We start from the raw sequence: 24279 nt of genomic DNA, 5'->3' as shown, positions 1-24279 counted from the left end.
CTTTGTCAATGGGAAGAGCACATGATTTGCCTGCATTGCACAACCCTTTGACAGCTTCAGATACTTGCTTTCCAGTAGTTTAAAGTGTTTTTGACTGCTTCTTCCCCTCTTTGCCAGTCTCATTTAAAGGCATGTCTGGGCTCTGTGTGTGCATTTTAAATACTGTAACCACCCTGGACTCCATTTTGATGAAGGATAGAAAAATATTTCACTTAATAAGCCTTGCTAGGTAACAGCCAGCTTCAGCTGATAGGAAAAATGTATATATCCATACACATATGCATGCAGAAATGACAATGTAATCTTGAGAAGCAATTAGTGCAATTATATTGGACAGACTGTAAAATATGAGTTCTAATCCAAACTTATTATATCATAGAATGCCTTTATTGAACAAAAGTCTTGCAAGAACAACAAATAGCAACCCTAGCATACTTATTGCAGAACCAGCTTGAAATAACATGAACAACATCAAAGAATCTGTATGTAAAACTATAAACATCATAAAAATGCTCTTTAAAAAGATGGACATAGATAATAGCCACTAAAAGTTTAAAATCAGGAGGGTGGCAGGAATACATGGGCAGTTTCTTCCAAACTGTTTGTAAATTTCAAACTTATATACATTTTTATACTATACTAGAATATTATTCTTATAGACAGCGTTAATAGTATATGCAACGTACATGATGAAATGGAATTCCTTTCATTTCTTCCCGATGATCCCGAGCATAGTCCCATAGGTAATAATCAAGGAAAACTGCATTGATCTTCCCACTCATATCCTCACCTTTCTTTTTATAAAGGTCCAATAAGCAATTACAAATGAGGTCACAGCACCAAATAGAGCAACCTCGGATCTCCACTTCCTGTTTATCTCCAGATTGAAACATGTGCCCTGCAGGATACAGAAGGTATCAGTGAAATTAATATGATTGGGTAAAGCTGAACAAAAGAGTTGTTTGAGTCAAGGGATTGGTTCCCATGATGAAACATCCCAACATTGCTTAACCCTTGCAGAACCTCTCTGCCTGGGGTTTGCACAAGCTGTGCCCAGCCATTGAATATTCCACACCTACCCAACATATGCCACAATTTAAATTTTAGTAGGCTATTTTGATCATGTGTACTGGCTCAATGTGTACTTAATGATTTGTATGTATTTATTTATTTAAATCAGGTTGATTCAGATTATATAGTTTCAATGAAATAATCTGCAAAAGCTTTATTAAACTATTAAAATGACACAAACTAACAAAGGTAAATAGTGAAGTGTTATGTCATGAACGACAAAATTATCAGCAAGGCCAGCCCTAAGAGTCCTAGCCAATCCTCTCCTTATAGCTCTATAATCATCTTAAATCCAATATAATATAGTACTGATATACAGAGATATACAGATAGGAGTGTTTGTACATTCATATAACAGTATTTAACATCAAAAAGGAGGCGTATGGACTGAGGAAGCTCTACGGAACCTTTAGTCCAAGGACTGTCAGCACTTGAAAGTTTTGACAGCACAGCCAGTCAACACTCCTGTTTCAGTCCAGCTCTTTTTTCTTGCTGTTAGCTAGCGTGTATATCACAGAAGTGAGGGAAACAGGATACACATATTCCTCTCTAAAACTGGCAGCAAGGAACTGTTTAAAAAGATTTGTTAACCAAAACACTTGATTTTTTTCAATTATTTTTGCTGTTGATGGAAAAGGCTCTCAACCAGGCAAAGGACATGATTTGAACGATAGAACTGTAAAAAAAAAATGTTTATATCCATTGCACAGTACAAATTCCTCGTGCTCTTGTTTTCCTACAAATGATTTTAAAAAGAACTTTCCTTCCCTTACTACAAAACAAGGAAGTTCATTGCACGAACTAAAACTCAGGGCTATACAAAATTTGGCACAGAGTAATCAGAAGAGCCCTTTCCCTTCCTTTTTATTATTCTTCACTACAGAAACAGGAAAGAAAGAAATGTTAATTACATTTCCAGTTTAGCATTTTACATCATCATCACAAATGGATTTTTATGTTTACGAAAGGGGTGTTTATAATACAAACAAACTTGCTCAGACAATGTAAGAATTCTCAATTATCCTGAATAATTTCATACCTTCTTTGAGTTTTTTCATCAATTCATCAGAATATTTCATTGCTCCTAAGTAAACAAGCACCTGGGGTATCCGATAGTCAGCAAATATAGTCACACTGGAAATGTCACTGAAGCAGCCATCTCCCTTTCCTTCCAGCACACTCCAAGTATCAGCTACAAGAATTTGAGCCCGCTTGTAAAAAGCTACTTTTCTACCCTGATAGACAAAAGAAAAATATTATAATTTATTAAGATTTATTTCAATACGCATTAGTATGAAGACATCTCCAACAATGGCAGCAACTGTTCCAACATCCCCCAAAAAACTACAAGTGTACATCACAGAGATCTCTATGAATATTTTAGACAGAGTAAATTGAAGCTATATTTGTGATAGAGTTGTGTATGTGCTTAATTTCACACTTGCTTTTCTGCTGTATATAATGGATTATAATCTGCAAACATATACTGAGCTGTATTTCTTAGAACGCTGAAAAATAACTATGAAAATAGACCACCAATGAACTCCGAAGGGATCTCACCAAGCTGGGGAAATAGGCATCTAAATGACCAATGTAGTTTGATTTAAATAAGTATAGAATAATGCAAGTTGCAGGGGAAAAATCCCAATTATAAATACTTGCTGATGGGATTGGAACTTGCAGCAAAAGAGCAAGAAACAGATTTTGGGGTGGTAGTGGACAACTCAATGAAAATGTTGGCCCAGCACATGGCCACTGTAGAAACAGCAAACTCCATGCTAGGCAGAATTACAAATGAACAGAAAAAAGAGCTGTCAATATATTACTTCCCTTGTACAAATCCTTGGTGTAATTGCACTTCAAGTATTGTGTTCAGTTCTGGTTGCCTCACCTCAATAAGGACATCACTGAATTGGAAAATATACAGAAAAGGGCAACAAAAATGATCAAGGAGCTGAAGCATCTCTCCTGGGGAGTGGCTACAAAACCTAGGAATGTTCAGGATGAGTAAGGACAAGCATGATAGAAGTGTTTAAAAGAGGGAGGCCTTTTTCTCCCTTTCTCACAACACTCAAACCTGGGGTCATCTGATGAAGCTGACTGGGGAAAAGTTTAGGACAGACAAGAGAAAGTACAATATATAGTTAAACTATGGAATGCACTGTCATGGGAAATCATGACGGTCACAAATCTGGAAGGTTTAAAAAGGGATTGAACAAGTTCTTGGAAGTAGAGACTACCTGTGGCTCCTAGCATTACTGGCTACCTCCTTAACCAGAGGTGGCATGCCTGCATACACCAGCTGATGAGAAACTTGGGCAGGCAAAGGTCTTGCACCAGTCTTTCTTAAGGGATCCTGTGAGCAGCTGGTTGCAACCATGTGTATGGACTAGATGGACCTTAGGTCTGATCTGGCATGGCTTTTCTCTGTTTCTTCAGTGCTGCAGACATTCTGGTCTAAATGGATAATCTCATTGCCCTCAGAACCACAGTGCTCAAGTGCTATATCAAAATATCATACGGATTAAATGTTTTCCAGACCTACACAGCTTTTGGTTACACATTTCTCCTCATATATTCTATACTTTTACAAAAAAAAGTCACCATAGATTTTAAAAATCTATTATCAGCATTTGGAGGGACCTAAAACATTCGTACCTTTTATTTACTTACATATATTTTTAAATATTGAATTTGTGCAGATTATTTTAAAGACAGAAAATGTGCAAAGTGATAGGCAGGAAACTAGTTATCAGGGTGTATAAAATTATTTTTAATCATAAGTTTTAGGGGGGTTTATATAAATAAGTTTCTTTTAGGGCACACACCCTCAGTGATCATAATCCCCTCAATTCAGATGCTTACTGTTTTGTATAAATATTATGTCATTCTGGGAGAAATGGCAGAGCCAATTTTTGCTTCCCAGTCCTTGTGTGCCCTGCGTTTTTCACTGAATGGGCTGTTTTGCCAATCTAGCTGGAATAGTGTGGGGGGGGGGGGGCCAGGGAGGAATAACTCATATCCTGGCCTGTCCAGTCTTCTACCCTACCTGCCCACCAAAATGCCCCCATCTCCTCCTCTTCAAGGCTCTTTCTACACCACCTGCAAGGGAGCAAGAAAGGTCAGTCAGTTCTTTGATTCCCCACTCTAAGGTCAGAAAACTATCTCTGACCTTGGATCAAGGAACCCAAACTATCCTAAAGCTCCCCAGATACTGTCTAGAGTCTACAGGAGTACTCCCTCCATGAATAGCTCAAGAATAGTGTAAAAATACTAGTGTTATAAATAAAATACCCTGAATGTTAGACTGACAGGTACTGAAGTGAATCAATGCCCCTTTTAGAAGCATTACATTAAACTACTCTTCTCCTTGTAAGTGAAGACCCAATTTGAGCATTTCTCAAATATTGTATTTTCCACTTTGCCTACCAAACATAGGTATTTCATTTTCACTTGGTGGAAATGGAATGCTCTAGTTTGTCCAGTAATGATCAAACATTACTTCTACCGATTAGTCATGGACATTTTAGTTCATACCTTGTTCTTTTAAGAAAAGTACTGGGCCACAGCCAAGTAATACATTAAAAATCAACTCTGCAAAAGAGCACAGAAAACAACACTGTCCAGTGTTCAGCTTCATTTATTTTCATACTTAACCTCACAGACTCTCATGATTACCAGTCATAAGCAGAGATGAGAAGGTCCAGGAAAAAAGCTGAAACATTGTGGGTGGGAGGAAATCAAGGCCTTCCTTGGACACAGAAGGAAAGACTCTGGATCCAAGTCTCTGCTAATAACGCACAGCCAAAACAGGCCAATTGAGCATGGTATTTTAGTTCATAATATTTTCCAAGGACTGAAACCAGAGACATTATTAGGGAAGTATGTAAAAAGACAATTCCTGTAGCAAAAAGGAAGAAAAGCTTAGATGGGTTACAGAACAAACACTCATAATGGCTAAGGGCAGGTGAGAAACAAAAGTAAAAGGTGACAGAAATTGGGTCAGAATCTTGACTACAACTTTTCAATGATTATCACACAGAGACGAGGACTAATGCAAGGAAACAGAAGAGAACTACAGAAAATAAATACTGAGAGACTTCTTCCAGAAGATCCAAGAATTCAAAGTGAAATTGAAACTTAGTTTGTTGTTGATGTTGTTGTTCGTCGCAAAGTCATGTCCAACCCATCGTGATCCCATGGACAACATTCCTCCAGGCCTTCCTGTCCTCCACCATCTTCCGGAGTCCACTTAAGCTCACACCAACTGCTTCAGTGACTCCATCTAGCCACCTCATCCTCTGCCGTCCCCTTCTTCTTTTGCCATCTATTGTTCCCAGCATTAGACTCTTCTCCAGGGAGTTCTTCCTTCTCATTAGGTGGCCAAAGTATTTGAGTTTCATCTTCACTATCTGACCTTCTAAAGAGCAGCCAGGGTTGATCTCCTCTAAGACTGACTGGTTTGATCACCTTGCGGTCCAAGGGACTCTCAGGAGTCTCCTCCAGCACCACAATTCAAAGGCCTCAATCCTTTGGCGCTCAGCCTTCCTTATGGTCCAGCTTTCACAGCCATACATTGCAACTGGGAAAACCAGAGCCTTAACTATACGTACTTTTGTTGGCAGGGTGATATCTCTGCTTTTTAGTATGCTGTCTAGATTTGCCATAGCTTTCCTCCCCAGGAGCAAGCGTCTTTTAATTTCTTGGCTGCAGTCCCCGTCTGTGGTAATCTTGGAGCCCAGGAAAATAAAATTTGTCACTACCTCCATTTCTTCCCCATCTATTTGCCAGGAAGTGAGAGGTCCAGATGCCATGATCTTAGTTTTCTTAATGTTGAGTTTCAAGCCAACGTTTGCACTCTCCTCCTTCACCTGCATCAAGAGGCTCTTTAGTTCCTCTTCACTTTCTGCCATGAGAGTGGTATCATCTGCATATCTGAGGTTGTTGATATTTCTCCCAGCAATCTGCATTCCAACTAGTGATTCATCTAGCCCCACCTTTCTCATGGGGTGCTCTGCATATAAGTTAAATAGGCAGGGCGACAGTAAACAACCTTGCCAAACTCCTTTCTCAATTTTGAACCAATCAGTGGTTCCGTGTCCAGTTCTCACTGTTGCTTCTTGACCCGCATATAGGTTTCTCAAGAGACAAATAAGATTGTCTGGTACTCCCATCTCTTTAAGAACTTGCCACAATTTGTTGTGATCCACACAATCAAAGGCTTTAGCATAGTCAATGAAGCAGAAGTAGCTGTTTTTCTGGAACTCCCTAGCTTTCTCCATGATCCAGCATATGTTGGCAATTTGATCTCTAGTTCCTCTCCCTCTTCAAAATCCTGGCTGTACTTCTGGTAGTTCTCAGTCCACATACTGCTGGAGCCTAGCTTGTAGGATTTTGAGCATAACTTTGCTAGCATGTGAAATGAGTGCAATGGTGCGGTAGTTTGAACATACTTTGGCATTGCCCTTCTTTGGGATTGGAATGTAAACTGACCTTTTCCAATCCTGTGCCCACTGTTGAGTTTTCCAAATTTGCTGGCATATTGAGTGTAGCACTTTTACTGCATTGTCTTTTAGGATTTTGAATAGCTCAGCTGGAATACTGTCTCCTCCACTAGCTTTGTTGTTGCTCAGACTTCCTAAGGCCCATTTAACTTCACATTCCAGGATGTCTGGCTTGAGGTCAGTGACCACCCCATCGTGGTTGTCAGGGACGTTAAGCTCTTTCTTGTATAGTTCCTCTGTGTAATCTTGCCACCTCTTCTTAATCTCTTCTCCCTCAGTTAGGTCCCTGCCATTTTGGTCCTTTATCATGCCCATCTTTGCATGAAATGTTCCCTTCATATGTTCTAATTCTTTGCCCTGTTCATTTAAGAAGGCATTCTTATCTCTTCTAGCTATTCTCTGGAATTCTGCATTCAATTGTTTGTATCTTTCGTTTTCTCCCTTGCCTTTCGCTTCCCTTCTTTCCTCAGCTATTTGTAAAGCTTCCTCAGGCAGCCATTTTGCTTTCTTGCATTCCTTTTTCTTTGGGATGGTTTTAGTTGCTACCTCCTGTACAATGTTGCGAACTTCCGTCCATAGTTCTTCAGGCACTCTGTCTGTCAGATCTAATTCCTTAAATCTATTTGTCACCTCTACTGTATATTCATCAGGAATATGATTTAGGTCAAACCTGTGTGGCCTAGTGCTTTTCCCTACTTTCTTCAACTTAAGCCTAAATTTTGCAACCAGAAGCTCATGATCTGAGCCACAGTCAGCTCCTGGTCTTGTTTTTACTGACTGTATAGAGCTTCTCCATCTTTGGCTGCAGAGTACACAGTCAATCTGATTAATGTGTTGACCGTCTGATGATGTCCATGTGTAGCGTCGTCTCTTGGGTTGTTGGAAAAGACTGTTTGCTATGAGCATTGTATTCTCTTGACAAAATTCTACCAGCCTGTGCCCTGCTTCATTTTGTAGTCCAAGGCCAAACTTGCCTGTTATTCCGGTTATCTTTTTGCTTCCTACTTTAGCATTCCAATCCCCCATGATGATAAGGATATCAATTTTGGAGTTAATTCTAGAAGGTGTTGTAGGCCTTCATAGAACCAGTCAACTTCAGCCCCTTCAGCACCAGTGGTTGGGGCATAGACTTGGACTACTGTGATGTTGAATGGTTTGCCTTGGATTCGAAGTGAGATCATTCTGTCATTTTGGAGATTGTATCCCAGTACTGCTTTTCCTACTCTTTTATTGACTATGAAGGCTACTCCATTTCTTCTGAGGGATTCTTGCCCACAATAGTATACCTGATGGTCATCTGAATTAAATTCACCCACTCCTGTCCATTTTAGTTCACTGACTCCTAAGATGTCGATGTTCAGTCTTGTCATCTCTTGTTTGACCACATCCAGCTTGCCTTGATTCATGGATCTTACATTCCAGGTTCCTATGAAGTATAGATCTTTACAGCATCAGACTCTCCTTTCACCACCAGATACATCTGCAACTGAGTGTCCTTTTGGCTTTGACCCAGTCGCTTCATTCTTTCTCGCACTACTAGTACTAGCCCTCTGCTCTTCCCCAGTAGCATATTGGAGACCTTCTGACCTGAGGGGCTCATCTTCTGGCGTCATATCTTTTTGCCTTTTGGTACTGTCCATGGGGTTTTCATGGCAAAGATACTGGAGTGGGTTGCCATTTCCTTCTCCAGTGGATCACCTTTTGTCAGAGCTCTCTGCTATGACCTGTCCATCTTGGGTGACCCTGCACGGCATAGCTCATAGCTTCATTGAGCTATGCAAGCCCCTTCGCCACGACAAGGCAATGATCCATAAAGGAGAAACTTAGTTTAGGCACGCTAAAATACAAACAAGTGAGGAAAATATAGGAGAAAATAAAGAGAAGATGGAAAGAATATACAGAAGAACTATATAGAAGCATGAAAGTATGACAGACTTCTTCAAAGTGGAATCCTATGAGGAAGAAGTTGCAGTATTGGAAAGGGAAGTAAAAGCTGCCTGAAAATGCTTGGAAAGAACAGAGCACCAGATTAGATAGGATAACCATAGATCTATTACAAACTGCAGAGAATGAATTGGTCCAAATGCTAAGAATAGTGTGCCAACAAATATGGAAAGCAAAACCATGACTCACAGACTAGAAACATCCAATATACATTCCAATCCCCAGGAAAGGAGATGCAAACGAGTGCAGCAACCATAGGAACATCACACAAATTTCCCATGTAGAAAAAGTAATGCTCAAAATGTTACAAAGAATATTACCCTAAATGGAGCAAAATATGCTTGACCTTCAAGGTGGGTTCCAAATAGGAAGAGGACTAGAGATCATATCACAAATATTCATTGGCTACTAGAGAGCACCAAAGAATTTCAGAAGTTCAGTCTATGCTTTATATACTACAACAAAGCCTTTGATTATGTTGATCACAAGAAGCTATAGGTAGTTCTGAAAGAAATGGAGGTTCCTCAGCACTTGGTCATTGTGATGCATAACCTGTATTGTGGACAAGAAGCTACTGTTAGAAGAGAATATGGAGAAACGGAATGGTTTCCCATAGACAAAGGAATCAGATAAGGGTGCATTTTATATCCCTATCTGTTCAATCTGTATGCAAAACATATAATAAGAAAAACAGGAATAGAAACAGAGGAAGGAGTGAAAATTGGCATCAACATTAAACATCAATAATTTAAAGTATGTAGATGATACCATGCTACTGCCAGAAAGCAGCGAAGAATTGAAACATCTGATTAAAGTGGAAGAATGAAGTGCAAAAACAGGATTGCAGCTGAATATTAAGAAAACAAAAATCATGACTACAAAAGAACTACAAAACTTAACTGTTAACACTGAAGAAATTGAAATTGTGAAAGGTTTTACATATGTCAGCTCAGTCATCAATTCGAAGGGATATTGCAGCCAAGAAATCTGAAGAAGACTGAAACTTGGAAGAGCAGTAATGAAGGAATTAGAAAGATGATCAAGAGTAAGAATGTTTCACTGGATATCACAACCAAGACTATACACACTATTGTATTCCCAATCATCATGTAAAGGGTATGAAAGCTGGACAGTGGAGAAAACTGACAGGAAGAAAATTGATGCATTCAGAATGTGGTGCTGGGGTGGAGCATAATGAATACCCGAAACCAACAGAAAGCTGAACAAGTGGGCCCTAGATCAAATCAAACCAGAACTTTCCTAAAAGCAAAAATGGTAAAACCGTAGTTGTTATACATTGTATGCATCATGAAAAATCAAGACTATCATGCTAAAAGAATATCATGCTAGGGAAAGTAGAAGGCGGCAGAAGAAAAGGAAGACCATTTATGAGATGGATTGATTCCATAAAGGAATCCACCACCTTGAATTTACAAAAGCTGAACAAGGTTGCCATAGATGGGGCATTTTGGAGAGCTTCCATATATAGGATCATCATAAGGTTTAGATGACTTGACAACATATAACATTTACACTATTTTATTTATTTATTTATTATTAAATTCCCATTATTATTATTATTATTAAATTTCTATAAGCCTTAAGACAGATAATTTAGTATTCAGCTTTTATCATTTGTAGATGAAAAGATGCTCTGTAGATTAAAAGAATGGCTAACTGCATATGCCTGAAGAACAGTCCATAGAGTCCAATGGGGTTTACTCCCAAGAAAGTGAGTATAACACTGTATCCTAAGCCATGTTGAACATGAGCACCTTGTAAAAATGAGCAGATAATGCTAAAATTGAATTTCAAGACAGTTATGTGGCCATCATACTGAAATCAACAGGGCTTACACTCACATAATGCTTAGAATCAAGAAAATTATGGTCAATAAAATTGTGCTTTGTATATGCATTTTGCTTAAAGTGGTGAAATCTCATTCACTTTCACCACTTCCGCATCATACTTCTTCCTGATATTATACAGCTCTACCTTGTGAGAGCTCAATCTGTTGCTAGGGGAACTGTGTCAACAATGCAAACAGACAGTACCATCCATTTTGTTAATAACAGGAGTGAAAATTTGGCCTTTCTTAAGAATATGTAACTTACTGTAGGAAAAATAGTCAAGTATTCTCTCTTGAAACTACAGCCCAATTATATAAATGTGCATGCCTTTATTTCTATTGCACAGTTGCTTGTTGCTTATGGTTTCTTTTATTGAAAGCATTCAATATCTTCCCCTTGTAGAAAACACAACACAAATGCATTTTAGTCCTAGAAATATGAAGCATATTGGGCATTTATTTGAAAGTTTATTTTAACCAGAGTTAATAATTTTAAAATATTATTAAAGTCTATTTAGATGGACCATAGAATTCTCTAACTGATTACTGTAATCTAGCTTTCCCCAATCTGGTGTTCTCCAGATCTGCTGGACAACAAATCCTGTCAACCCCAATTAGCATAGCCAAAGCACTGGATCCAAGAGATTCCCTGCTGTAACAGAATGCCTTCTTCCATCAGAGAAACTAAATCTTTGGATCCAGCCTAATGGATAATTTGGTGAAGAACAGAATGAAATTCAATAGGGACAAATGCCAAGTTCTGCACCTAGGAAAAAGAAACCAAATCCATTGTTACAAGATGGGAAACACTTGGCTCAACAATACTGCAAGTGAGAAGAATCTTGGAACTGCTGTAGATCACAAGCTGAATATGAATCAACAATGTGGAGTGGCTGCAAAAAAGGGCAAATGCTAGTTTAGGCTGCATTAATAGAAGTATCACTTTCAAATCCCATGAAGTACTAGTTCCCCTTTACTCTGCACTGGTTAGGCCTCATCTAGAGTACTGTGTCCAGTTCTGGGCACCACAGTTTAAGAAAGATGCAGGGAAACTGGAAAGGGTTCAAAGGAGGGCAACAAGGATGATCCAGGGACTGGAAACAAGGTCCTGTGAGAAATGGAAAGGTATGTTTAGCCTTGAGAAGAGAGTAAAGGAAGATATGATAGCACTCTTCAAGTATTTATTTATTTGTTTGTTTGTTTATTTATTTAATTATAGCATTTTTATGCCGCCGCCATCGCAGAAAGCCTCGGGGTGGCTTACAAAGCAGTATAAACAAACAAAGGATAGACATTAAAAATTCGGAGCATCTCGGCAATAGTATAAAACCAGTAAATAAAAACAACAATCAACAATAAAAATATCGTTTAAATAAAAAGGTCTTGACCTGGCGCCGAAAAACAATTAACGACGGCACCAGGCGGACCTCTCTGGGGAGCGCATTCCATAAGTGGGGTGCCACCACAGAGAAAGCCCTCCTCCGGGTACTCACCCTCCTAATATCCTTCACAGAGGGCTCCCGGAAGAAGGGCCTCCTCCGCTGATCCCAGGGGGCAGGAGGGCATATATGGACACAAGTGATCCTTTAGATAACCAGGTCCTAAGCCATTGAGGGCTTTATAGGTGATAACCAACACCTTGAATTGGGCCCGGACTTCAGTGGAGAGCCAGTGAAGCTGACGGAGGACTGGGGTTATATGAAAACAACACCCAATCCCCATCAGCAACCTGGCAGCTCTATTTTGCACCAACTCAAGTATTCAGACCATCTTCAAGAGCAGCCCCACATACAGCACGTTACAGAAGTCTAATCGGGAAGTTACCAATGCATGTGTCACAGTCGCCAGGCAATCGTTCTCCAGGTAGGGACGCAGCTGATGGATCAGCCAAAGTTGAAGGAAAGTGCTCCTCGCCACCACTGTTACTTAAGCTTCTAATGACAGCTCTGGGTCAAGGAGCACTCCCAAGCTGCGAACCCTGTCCCTAAAAGGGAGTGCAACCCCATTCAGGACAAGGTCCAGGTCCCCCATCCCGAAGCCCGACCCACCTACCAACAGGACCTCCGTCTTGTCTGAATTGAGCCTCAGTTTATTGGCCCTCATCCAGCCTATTACCTCGGCCAGGCACCGGTTCAGTACAGCCACTGCCTCACCTGGATTAGTTGAGAACAAGAGGTAGAGCTAGGTATCATCAGCGTACTGATGATTCCGCAGCCCACACCTCCTAATGACCTCTCCCAGCAGTTTCATGTAGATGTTGAATAGCAAGGGGGACAAAATGGACCCCTGCGGAACTCCATGGCATAGCTGCCATGGCGCAGAGCCATAGTCCCCCAACACCACCTTCTGGAATCGGCCATTGAGATAGGAGTGGAACCACTGCAAAGCAGTGCCTCCAACTCCCAATCCCGCAAGTCCATCCAGAAGGATACCATAGTCGATGGTATCGAAAGCCGCTGAGAGGTCCAGAAGAACCAGCAGGGACGCACTCCCCCTGTCCTTCTCCCTGCACAGGTCATTGTACAGGGCGACCAAGGCAGATTCAGTACCGTACCCGGGTCTGAAGCCGGACTGAAATGGGTCCAGATAATCAGTTTCATCCAAGAGTGCTTGGAGTTGTCTCGCCACCATCCGCTCTAACACCTTGCCCAAGAATGGGATGTTGGCCACCGGTCTGTAATTGGCAGCCACCTCTGGATCCAGGGATGCCTTCTTTAGGACTGGCCGGACTACCGCCTCCTTTAAAGGGGCAGGTACCCTGCCGTCCCTTAGAGAGGCGTTGACAACCTCCAGGATCCAGGCCCCTATCCCGTGCTTGGCTTTCTTGAGTAGCCAAGATGGGCAAGGGTCCAGTAAGCAGGTGGTGGGACGTACTTGTCCAAGCACCTTGTCCACATCATCAGGCCGCAACAATTGAAACTCATCAATTGTGGACCAGATGGCAACATTGGCACCTCCCCAGTAGGATCTGATTCAATAGTATAGTCCAGCTCGTGACGAATCTGAGCGATTTTCTCCCTGAAATGCTTGGCAAAGTTGTCACAGCAGGCCTTCAAGGGTGGCACGAGATCTTTCTTTGGGCCTGGGTGTACCAGCCCCTGTACCACCCGGAAGAGCTCCGCTGGATGGCATTGTGAGGAGGCAATGGAAGCAGAGAAGAATTTCTTCTTTGCCGCCCTCACTGCCACAGCATAGGCCCGATAATGGGCTCTTAAGTTTGTTCAGTCAGATTCATCCCGTGATTTCCTCCACCAACGCTCTAGATATCTCCCAACGTGCAGTTCAGGTCTATACCAAGGGGATGAATGGGCTCTGCCAGGTGGGAGAGGACACTTAGGAGCAATCGTGTCAATAGCCCTGGTCATTTCCCCATTCCATAGTTCAACCAAGGCATTGACAGGAGCACCAGCCTTATCAACTGGAAAATCCCCCACGGCCTTCAGGAATCCCTCCGGATCCATCCAGCTCCGGGGACAGACCAGCACAATCGGGTCCGCATCCTTACAGAGGGAAAGGTCGCCATCGAGCTCAAACCTCACGAGGAAGTGATCTGACCATGACAGGGGTGTCAGACACAAGTTCCTCACCCTCAGATCACCCTCTTCCTGCCCCATTGAGAAAACCAGGTCCAGAGTGTGTCCACGTTCATGGGTCTGGCCAATGACATGTTGAGACAGCCCTATGGCCGCCATGGAGGCCATGAAGTCCTGAGCCACCCTGGTCAGAACCGTCTCGGCGTGGAGATTGAAGTCCCCCAGGACCAACATCCTGGGAGTCTTCAACACCAAATCTGAGATGATCTCCATCAGCTCAGGCAGGGAGTCTGTTGGGCAGAAGGGTGCACGGTACACCAACAGAATTCCCAGTCTGTTTCGGTCGCCCAACACCAAGTAGAGGCACTCTAGACCTGGCCTCAAGAGGACAGGAAGCCCCGTGAGGGAAATAGAGGCTCGGTAAACCAAAGCGACCCCCCTCCCCTCCCCTCCCCTCCCCTCCCGGCATGGTCGGTGCTAGATCAGATACCCGGGCGAGCACAGTTGAGAGAGGGAGACATCCCCCACCTCTTCCGCCCAGGTCTCTGTAATGCAAGCCAGGTTGGCCCCCTCATCCACAATCAAGTCATGGATGAGGGATGATTTATTGTGGACCGACCTGGCATTAAGCAGCAGCACCAAAGGCCTGGGGGGCAATTGACAGGACTACCTGGAACCCTCAGGCTGGGGGAATAACCAGAAAGAGGAACAGGTGTTAGCCATCTGTCCCTCCTTCTTCTACGCGGACACGTTAGACCCCCAACGCCATAACGTCCATTGTCCATGAACACCCCAATGGCGGCGCCCACATGCTCCCCAGGCAACCCCATATTCATAGCTGAAAATGACTCCATTTAAAAAAAAAAAAAGCTAAAAGCACATTAAAAACACCTAAAAACACCCCCAACACATCCCAATCCAATTAGCAATCCCACCCGCCTTTGTAACAATACTTGAAAGGCTGTCACAAAGAGGAAGACCAGGATCCTTCTCAATCATCCCAGAGTACAGGACATGGAATAACAGGCTCAAATTACAGGAAGCCAGATTCTGGCTAGGTATCAGGAAAATTCCTGACTGTTAGAGCAGTACAACAAGTACAACAATGGAACCAGTTAGGGAGGTTGTGGGCTCTCCCACACTACAAGTATTCAAGGTGCACCTGGATGTCTCTCAGAGGGATGGTTTAACTGAGAGTCCTACACCGAGCATAGGGTTGAACCCAACAGCCTTCTGGTCCCTTCCCACTCTACTATTCTATGATTCTCAGAATGTTATGAATATACTTGATGTTCTAATTAAAAATTACTACTCCTAGGTAGTGGCTCCTTAGAAAGGATGTAGGGGAACCACTATTCTAACTGAAACTGTACATCTCTCAAAGTGACACATCCAAAAATAATGTTAATATGACTTTATTCCATGTGAAAGCATTTAACATTTGAAATCTACTTATCACATAAGTAACCCCAGTCCAGTGGATCATTCTTCGTTTTGCCTAGTGCAAGAAATCTGTAGCACTGTAAGGAAATTCTTCATGTGTTCAGTTAGGACCTCTTATGTGGTATGTGGGTTTCACTTCTGTAATGTTCTCCTATATAGAAACATTGGGCTGACCCTTGGAAGGGTGTCATCATTGAGCAGCCCACCCATATGTGAGCCACACAGAGAGCCCAGATATGGACTATTGTAGTGGCATATAAATCCATACTCAAGTAAATAAGTTGGGGGATGGGGAACTAAAGCAGACCCTTTTGTCCTGAGAAAATGTACAGGAAGGCTCTGCATTGTCACTGCATTGGAAGGCTCTTGATGTTGTCAAAATCTGATTTCTTACCAACACAGGCACATGTTTTTCACCTATGTTGTTCCACCACATACACATCACCTCCCCTCTGGTGCTCTTGCATTTATGTTTAGGGACCGATATGTTTTTATTCCCTGCTTTATGCAGAGTTGTCACCTAACAAAAAATGATGGTGCCTCCTATGAATCTAAAATATTTTTTCTGCTCTGCCTTCTTGTGGCATCAGCCCTTGCCCAAGTAAATGAAATAAGATAGGAAGAAATTACATGATAAATCTATGAAAGCAGCTTCACAGAAACTTGAACTTGAACTCACTCTCATTTTGTTGAGAACTGAAATTTTGCATTGAAAAGCACTAAAATTCTACAACCGAGTGCTCAAACTTTGCAATTCCAATACATTATGCAGATTACTCAGAACTGCATACATGTGCTATTCTTATTTGAAATTGCAGCAATGCCAAATGGCATCATATATGCATGTCCACTAGTCAGTGAGGAGTTTATATCCATTGAATATAAATTAATTGTGTGTGTGTGTGTGTGTGTGTGTATTTATATCCATTGAATATAAATATAATATCTTTCCTTCCATGAAAGATATTAGGAGGCAAAGTACCCAGAGGAGGGCTTTCTCTGTGGTGGTGCCCTGCCCATGGAATGCGCTCCCAAGAGGTCTGCCTGGCACTGTCGTTATTTGTTTTTCGGCACCAGGCTAAGACCTTTTTATTTCAACAATATTTTAATAACTTTTAATATTGGCTATTTATGTTTTAATCTGCAGCCAGGGTGGATCTGGAATTTATTTGTATTATGTTTTTATTACTATTTTTGTTTATTTATGGAAGCCATCCTGAGGCTCTGTGGAAAGACGGCATATAAATATTCTAAATAAATAAATTACTACATTTCAATACAATATGCTAATTATCTGTGATTGGCCAAATGATTAAGCACTACACATAGCAAAAAAAAAACAGTACCCAATTGGACATAAGTGCAAACATCAATTTTGTTGTGTTAGTGTAAGGAACCTCTAATTTGGGGCCCATAGTGTTAGCTGGCATAAGATTCCTCAAAAATGAACATGCCAGCTAATGATATTTGTGTACTAGAAGATCCGTATATTAACACAACATATTTAACATTAGTGCTTCTCTCCAACTGGATACTTCCCAGTACAAACTAAGTAACCTGCTGTTAGCATAGTGTAGTTTTCTTTCAAATCTGATTTTTTTGTTATGAATATTTAGAAACCAGCTCAGTTCAAGGATCATACGAAACCCTGGTTAAGGAAGCTTAAGGCTATAATCCTATACAGATTTAACTTGGAGAAAGTATCATTGAACTTGGCAGAACTTGCTTCTGAACAGTTGTGCGGAGGATTGTACTTAAAATGTGATTTGGTAGCAACAAACCATGGTTTGCAATTAACTGGCAAACCAAAATCAGAAAGCATTATTTGGGGTGTGTTTTAAAAAAACATACTATGATTTGAGATAGTGCCTGAATTGACAGAGTTACAGCTCCTGAGACTAATACCCTGAGATATGAAACCACTGAGCATATGGGAAACAAGCAGACAAGGAGCTCTGAATCACAGCTTCCCTGACTATTCGACTGCTCAAGCTATGACTCGGTTCAGAACTATGATTACAATATGCCATGGTCTGGTATCCCATCTACACATCTCTTAGATGGAAGTGCAAGAGTTTACTGTTAGAAGTTACAAACATGTAAGAAGTAAAGAAAAAGATTTATGCTACAAATCCAACTGGATGAAGACAATTCTCTCCTAAAATGGGTGATCACTGCCACCGTGGCCACAAATCCTTAACCATCATTTTCACAATATGTAATGGTGTACTCTGGTCAGCAACACTTAATATTGCAAAGCACAAAAGCTTACCTGAAATATAGCCTCATCTCTAAAGGATGGGAAATTTTCCACTATTATTTGTAATAATTTCTGGGCACTTTTCCCACTTTGTTTAACACATGCAAGGAAAGAGCCTCCAAATTTCTCCAGGAGAACTGTCCCCGTCTCATTCAGCACATGATGCCTTTCCTCAATTAAAGGCATGGGAACATCTGTGTCCGAGCGGAATGCATGCTTCACTTGCTCCAGTGTCATAGTAGCATAATATGAGGCACTAGTAATGGGTATTCCTTCAGAAAGTAAAAACAGTAACAAATAACAGTAGTAGCCATTCAATACTACAGAGCTCTGTTTATTTAAATCTCAACTGCATGGCAAATCTTCAGAGCTAAACTTCACCAATTATTAAAGCAATTACACAGTCAGATCTTTGTAGTCTGCCTCTCTGTTAAAAACAGCTGTTCTTGAGTGTTTCTGATTATTATTTCTATGTTCAGGCTAAACCTCTCAAAGCAGCTAACAACCTCTCTCCATTGCAACAAATAGGCACAGTATAAGACAAAAGATTTTCCTACCCACAGATCATTATGAAGGTGATTCCTGTGTGGAAATTATCTCCATCTTTAAATGCAAAATATGCTGTTCATGGAGTTGCCACCAGTAAATTAATGAATCTAGCACCCCAGTGGCATAAGCAGTTTCCACTATTGGTTTGGAAACTGTATGCCATACAACTAGTTAAGAACACTCAATTTTCACCCCAAAGTAAATTCTCATGGACTCCTAACATAATTTTATAATTATCAATTATTTTATAATCACCAAATCATTAGTCAACCCTACCAATAGGAACATTACCCATATTTTACTTAGATTTACTAAAGCAGCTGATACCTCCAAAAAGTGGGGATGCAACTTTTCTCTCATTCTAAGCCATTTAGACATTTCCTCCTCTCGCCAATATCTACCCAAAGCTTGTACTTTTTCGAACTTAGTTCTTCCCTTTGAAGCCCCTCTTTCAGCCATGAAAGCTCAACAGAGCATCAATGTTCCAAACTAGTGTACCCTTGAACACTAGATGCTGAGGATAAACCATAAGGGAATGCTACAATGGGGGAATACTGCTTGTAAGCATCCAAAGGCATTTGCTTCCCTGAAATCAACACCCCCCTTGCTAATTTCCTTCAGTCTGAAGCATTACTTCAGTGCAGCCCAACCCTATTTCTATGCTTCCTTCCTAAAGGGTTGGACTGAGAATAAAGAAAATATGAGATTAAAAGAGGCAGCTGCTGTCCAATCCACAGCTACAGCTACCTCATGCACCAGCTGGCTTCCATGAAACTTCCCTGCAGGTTTCTCCACCTAACAACTACAGAAACATTGGAACAATGCTCAGTGGAGACAGGCAGAGAGCAAAATCCTGTGAATTCTTATGATCCTGAGCTGGCCTTCTGGAACAGGGACACATTTGTTATGTTACATATACAGAGCACAGCTGTATTTTCTCTTGCCTGAGAAGTAATTCAAGATGTTCCAGTCCAGATGCAGCCTAGAAGACATGAAGTTTAATCCTTCCCTCTCTACCACCCCATCATAGAATACCCCCTGCACTCATGGGTTAGTTTAAAAAAAGAAACTCTTTTTTTCTATTTAAACTTTTAAATGAAACGTTTTTCATTTCTGTTTACTATCCCTAATTGCCACACAAGGAAGAGGAATTCCAGGGGATGGGTTCATGAGTGGGGAGAAAGAGATTAAACTTGACTGCCCACACGCTGTAGCCCCAATCTAGGCTGTAGGCCCGCTCTTACTTTTGAGGAAGAGGAAGACATAAAGGTAGCTTCATGCCTCATATATAATGTGTAGTGTGACCCTGAGAGCTTATGGATCAGCATATAATGTACAAAAAGTCACACTTGTTTAAAAATAATATTGAAGCTCATGCTTTGTTACCTGTACAATCAACTGCAAATGGGGACCCACATTTGAAAATGACAATGCAATAAAATCTTGCCATAAATGAAGCTTGCCCCCTTTAAATTCAGGTAATTGACCCACAGGTTCTGATTAAATTTGGAAAACTGGGAACTAACCTTCATCGAGTGCTCTGTTGACTGCTGCACAAAGAGACCAGTAGCCACTGTAGGGTTTGCCCTTATACTTCACTAGACATTTATGATCTTCATGTTCAGACCAAAAAGAAAAATTGAGGGCATCAACAAGGAACACCCAGTTCACTGCATCTTCAGTCACTGCTTGAGGGTTCAGCTCATGAGAGGACTTCCAGCTGGTTATGCTGAACTGCTTCTCTAAGACTTTGTCAAACAGCATTTCTGCAATTCTTCGTATACCGTCATCTTCTATGGACACATCTTTGCTGTTTTCTGCTATAAACTTGGCAGATTCTTTAGGGCTCAAGATTCCTTCCATCTCCTTCCTTAGGCTTCTGAGTAAAGATAAGTGGCTGTTACTGTGTAACCTATAAATATAATGCCTTATAAAGCACAATAGAATTGACAAAATATCAGAAAAATATAGTCATTTATTCTGATGACAGTCAGGCTATATGCCCTGGTCTTTCCAAATCTTACAGCCCAATAATACTCAATAATACTGAGTCTTAAACGTAAATTCTATGAATTTGACACTATTTACAAGAAAGTATGCACTGAATTGCACTGCTAATGGGTCAAGACTACTGAACCCCTTTAATCAACCATGTTCATCAATCAATTTTCCATACAATGGATCCTAAAAACAGGAAGACTTTTTCCTCTTAGCTCAAGCATCTATAGGTTGAACATCACCATTCTGACATTACAAGTCACAGAATCACAATCTACACTGATTTTTAGTGATATTTTAGGGAGAAGATAGCTATATAGCAGTGGTGGAGGACTTTTTTCAGTCCAAGCACGAAATTTAATTTCGGAGAACCTCTAGAGGGCTGTATTCCAGTGATGGACAAGAGAACAGCAAGAAGGGTTAAAAATACATTTCAGCTTAAATCTTTTCCTGGCAATAATCAAATCTTAGGAGAAGCATTTCAACATTTTATAAAATGGGGGAAAACAGCACAAAAGCTAGGAGGAAGCTGGGGGAAGGCATCATATGTACATTAACCTATATGTACATCAATCAAAAGCAGCACAGAGCAATGTCACTGTATTGTGTGAGTTTCTGGCTAATTAAACAGCCATCACTCCAAGCAGCACTTTTGTATTATCTTGTACGCAGTGCTTTTCAATAAAGGCACTCTGTATCCTGAGCCACAAGTGATAAATCATTGAATGAGATATGTGTGAATCAGCCCTCATTTAAAGCAACAAATGGGTGAGAAGAAAAGCTTTATGACTTGAACAGAGATTCTCACATCTCTGCCATAGCAGCTTGTTTTCCCCAAGACAAGCAAACAACCATTCAAGCTATTCCTCCAAAGGCACAACAAATAGGGAGCGGGTTCCGTCTGCAGGTTTTCAGTTCATGGCAGAGCAATAAAAGGAAAGGGCAAGGTTCTTCAGGAGCTCAGAGTGAAACAAGCTTTAAAAGAAAAACAATGTATATAACTAATAATCCTTAACACTGGCAATCAGCTGGATCCCTACAGAGATGAAACCACTTGCTTAGAGAGGTGTGATCTCTTCCTCTCTAGATGGTCAATATTCCTACCCTTCTTTTTTGGGAATCACTTCATTTCGCCATTAATTTGCCTTGGATGAGAGTGAACACTGCCTGTCCAACAACTTGTTCCATCTTACTTGTATTTAGGGGAGTCTGAACCATTTCTCTTTCAACATGACAGAACACAGTATCGATGTAAAGTCACTGATACAGACTTAACAATTGTATTTTGGCATAAGGCTTTTGTAGTACTTCATCTGACACATGACCTATTAACCATCAGAATACCTTTATATACATCTGCCGGAGGCAACAGGAAAGTACAGCAAGATGTGAGCTGTGCTGTCAGATGGAATTGAACAATACAGACAGTAATGATTATCTTAATAAAAGGGTGGACCAGATAACTAATGATAAGCGATCACAGAAATTATAGGCCAAAATATCTGGAGGGCCACCTGTTGCTCACTCTTGAGTTATCACTATTACAGTATAATACACCAGTCCTAGTTTCTAGCTCATTTAATTGACACTTTGAGTGGAGATAAGATTGGAATTCTAATCTCTCAAATAAGTATCCACACCTGTACTCTTTAGAAGTATCCACACCTCTACTCTTTAGAAGAGGGGGTCAGTTTCTGATAAATCACTGAACAATGCAGATCATACTGCCAAGATAACATAACACTTTTGCTCCGTTTTCTCCACAACATATGACATATCTCCACATTTCAGATTTTCTGAAGCAATAAAAGCCCAGTCACTTTAGTGTACTGCACACAATAACAAAACAAACGCCGTGATGGAAGTTTTCGTTTGCCAGCGCGATCTAGCGTGCCAATTTCGACGGGATAGTGCAAACCCACGCAATTTAAACGATACTAAATTACGCTACCAGAATCTGCGATGGGTACCCTAATCCCTCATTACTCTCCAGCCTTTTTTCTCGCCCGCTCCTCTCTCCGATTCACGATCAGAATGATCTATAATTGACCCTTGGATTCTGCAGCAGTTTCCACGAGCGGAGGGGAATCCTCCTCCTTCCACGTGGGCGGCCAAGGTCCGCTGAATCGAACTCTTAGGCCTACAGAAAGTATTTTTTCAGGCATATACTCGGCCTGGCTTTTCTCCAACAAAAGACCACGGAGCTTTCCCAAGTACGGAAATCCTGCTTACGTCCGCAGCGGCATTGTGTTCTCCATTGCAGTCATGCGATCTCTCAGCAAGGCCCAGATAAGGTAGAAGCGAGGCGGATCTCTTCCTTTCCCACCTCCGTCCAATCGTCCCTTCATTCTCCAATCAGAATTATCTATATTTGCATAAGAACGTGACTCTGAAAACGAACATAATTGGATAAGAGGGCCGAGGCGCAATGGCGTCAAAATATGTGTACCTTTAACGTTTGCTCACACCAGACTTTGCAAAATTTGAGAATCAAGTAACGGAACGAGCGGTCAAGCACGTGCTTCTTTGCATTGTTTAAAATGCAGCCCAAGAATTTTCCCCAGGTATTTAAAACTACAGGTATTGTAAAGTTTTTATTTACCAATCAAGCCAGGCCGATACTAAACAGGAAAAAAAGACCCACTCCCCAACAATCGGAGGAATTCTTCAGAAGTGTCGCTTCTCCGATTTACTGTTCAAGGGAAGCCCAAATTCAAGGAAAAGCTAACCCTTAGTAACTTTTCCTTTTCAAAGGAAGCGGACCCCGAGAAGCACGGAAGACGATAGAGCACTTCTCTATGATATTAACATAACATAGGAGCCCGGTCTGAGCCACTTTTAGTTACAGAACTACAGCAACTGCTCACCTTCGCTCCTCCGGTAGGTACCTTCTTGCTTACTCACCATATACTTGATAGTTTATTTTCACCGAAAAAAACTGGGATTTCTCAGACCTTTGAGCCTTCGAGTTGATACGAATTTTAAATTCACTGCACCGTAAAGGAATCCTAAAAGACGAGTGCTTTTTGGTGAAGTAGCAGTTACTAAAGTCAAGTCGCCTCCGATTTATGGCAACCCTATGGCAGCCTTCCAAAGTGTTCTGTTGAGGATAGCTCCGCTGTTTCTGCAAGCTCGAGGCTGCTGCTTTAATCCATCTTCTGTTCGGACTAACATACAAAATGTGATTCTTGCACAATTTCCCAGCAAGTATTTACATTTAGATACATATTAAGTATTCAACGTTTCGTTATGTGTCATGCTACTCCTATGAATGACTTCCAAGTGCCCTGTCCTCAACACCCTGCTTTGCTCCTACTAAACATAGATGTGTCCCCCATTCCCAAAAGTATCGAAAACACAACGGAAATAGCTTCATTTGTGATGGAAATACTGTCTTCGTTAAATTTAGCTTGTGTGGGAATGCAAACACAGAAGAGTAGTGCAGTTTCTGTGTTACGAGTTAAAACAGCTTAACAGTTTTCATTGACAAAAAGCAATGAAGGCTGCAGCTAAGATTCTGGAATGCCTAACCTCTATACACCACTACCAACCAGCTATGAAGGGTTGACAAGCAAACAACTCCATGCCCAAAGTGCCAAAACTGGTTTTAAGCTGGTGAGGTTTCTAAATGACTTTGATTCAAGCGTTTGGATGGGTGACTTAATGTTGTGAACTGCCCAGAGGGCTTTGGGCTATAGGCAGTATGGACGTATATTCAGTTTAAAATTCCATTGAGTTGAGGCTTCTAGCTAGGTAGATTGCCATATATGGAAGCTTGTGTCAAAACGTCTATGAAATGCGTGTTCCTGCTTGTAAACAAGTTATCTCACAATTAAATTTTTTTGTAAAGTGCATGACACTTATTGTGAATTGTTTTGGAAGCAGGGCTACCAAAGACATAGATGATCTCTATTTGGTTTGTAATTTATTGTGAGCATTACATTTATGGACTGTAGATCAGAACATGAGCAGATACCGGAAACTGGATTCATCACATCCAGCTGTTATTACAATGTTTATTCAAGAAGAGAAATAAATTTGTAATCAATACAAATGCTGAGATTTTACATGAAAACATCCAGAGGTTCTTTTGATTTTGCACACATTTCCTATGCAAATCAACTGGAA

General features: G+C 41.1%; 1 protein-coding gene across 3 annotated transcripts; it reads right to left on the bottom strand.

Annotated features, from left to right (window-relative positions):
- Window positions 1–368: 368 nt before the first annotated feature.
- Window positions 369–22500, bottom strand: CUNH9orf64 (chromosome unknown C9orf64 homolog). Of its 3 annotated transcripts, none has more exons than XM_044446541.1 (5): window positions 22384–22500; window positions 19680–20032; window positions 17617–17876; window positions 2111–2306; window positions 369–898 (listed from the first exon to the last, which is right to left on the bottom strand). In XM_044446541.1, exons 1-5 carry the CDS (start codon window positions 22497–22499, stop codon window positions 666–668), a joined length of 1158 nt encoding a protein of 385 aa, XP_044302476.1. In that variant the 5' UTR covers window position 22500; the 3' UTR covers window positions 369–665. The 3 variants fall into 3 exon arrangements, with proteins under 3 accessions (XP_044302476.1, XP_044302478.1, XP_044302477.1); XM_044446543.1 differs by lacking the exon at window positions 17617–17876 and adding an exon at window positions 4121–4173; XM_044446542.1 differs by lacking the exon at window positions 22384–22500 and adding an exon at window positions 22103–22367.
- Window positions 22501–24279: the final 1779 nt, after the last annotated feature.

The sequence above is a fragment of the Varanus komodoensis genome, unplaced genomic scaffold, assembly GCF_004798865.1.
Source record: "Varanus komodoensis strain SLA01 unplaced genomic scaffold, ASM479886v1 scaffold5, whole genome shotgun sequence".
Lineage (NCBI taxonomy): Eukaryota > Metazoa > Chordata > Lepidosauria > Squamata > Varanidae > Varanus > Varanus komodoensis.
Note: the sequence above shows the minus strand (reverse complement) of the source record. Positions and strands in the feature narration are given on the sequence as shown.

What these genes read in the sequence shown, in the direction of transcription:
- CUNH9orf64 (XM_044446541.1), bottom strand. Translation starts at nt 22,499, where the DNA reads ATGAAGGGACGATTGGACGGAGGTGGGAAAGGAAGAGATCCGCCTCGC. An exon ending in AACACAATGCCGCTGCGGAC is followed by an intron (nt 20,033 to 22,383) that starts GTAAGCAGGATT and finishes ATCTTTACTCAG; the next exon opens with AAGCCTAAGGAAGGAGATGG. An exon ending in CAACAGAGCACTCGATGAAG is followed by an intron (nt 17,877 to 19,679) that starts GTTAGTTCCCAG and finishes TACTTTCTGAAG; the next exon opens with GAATACCCATTACTAGTGCC.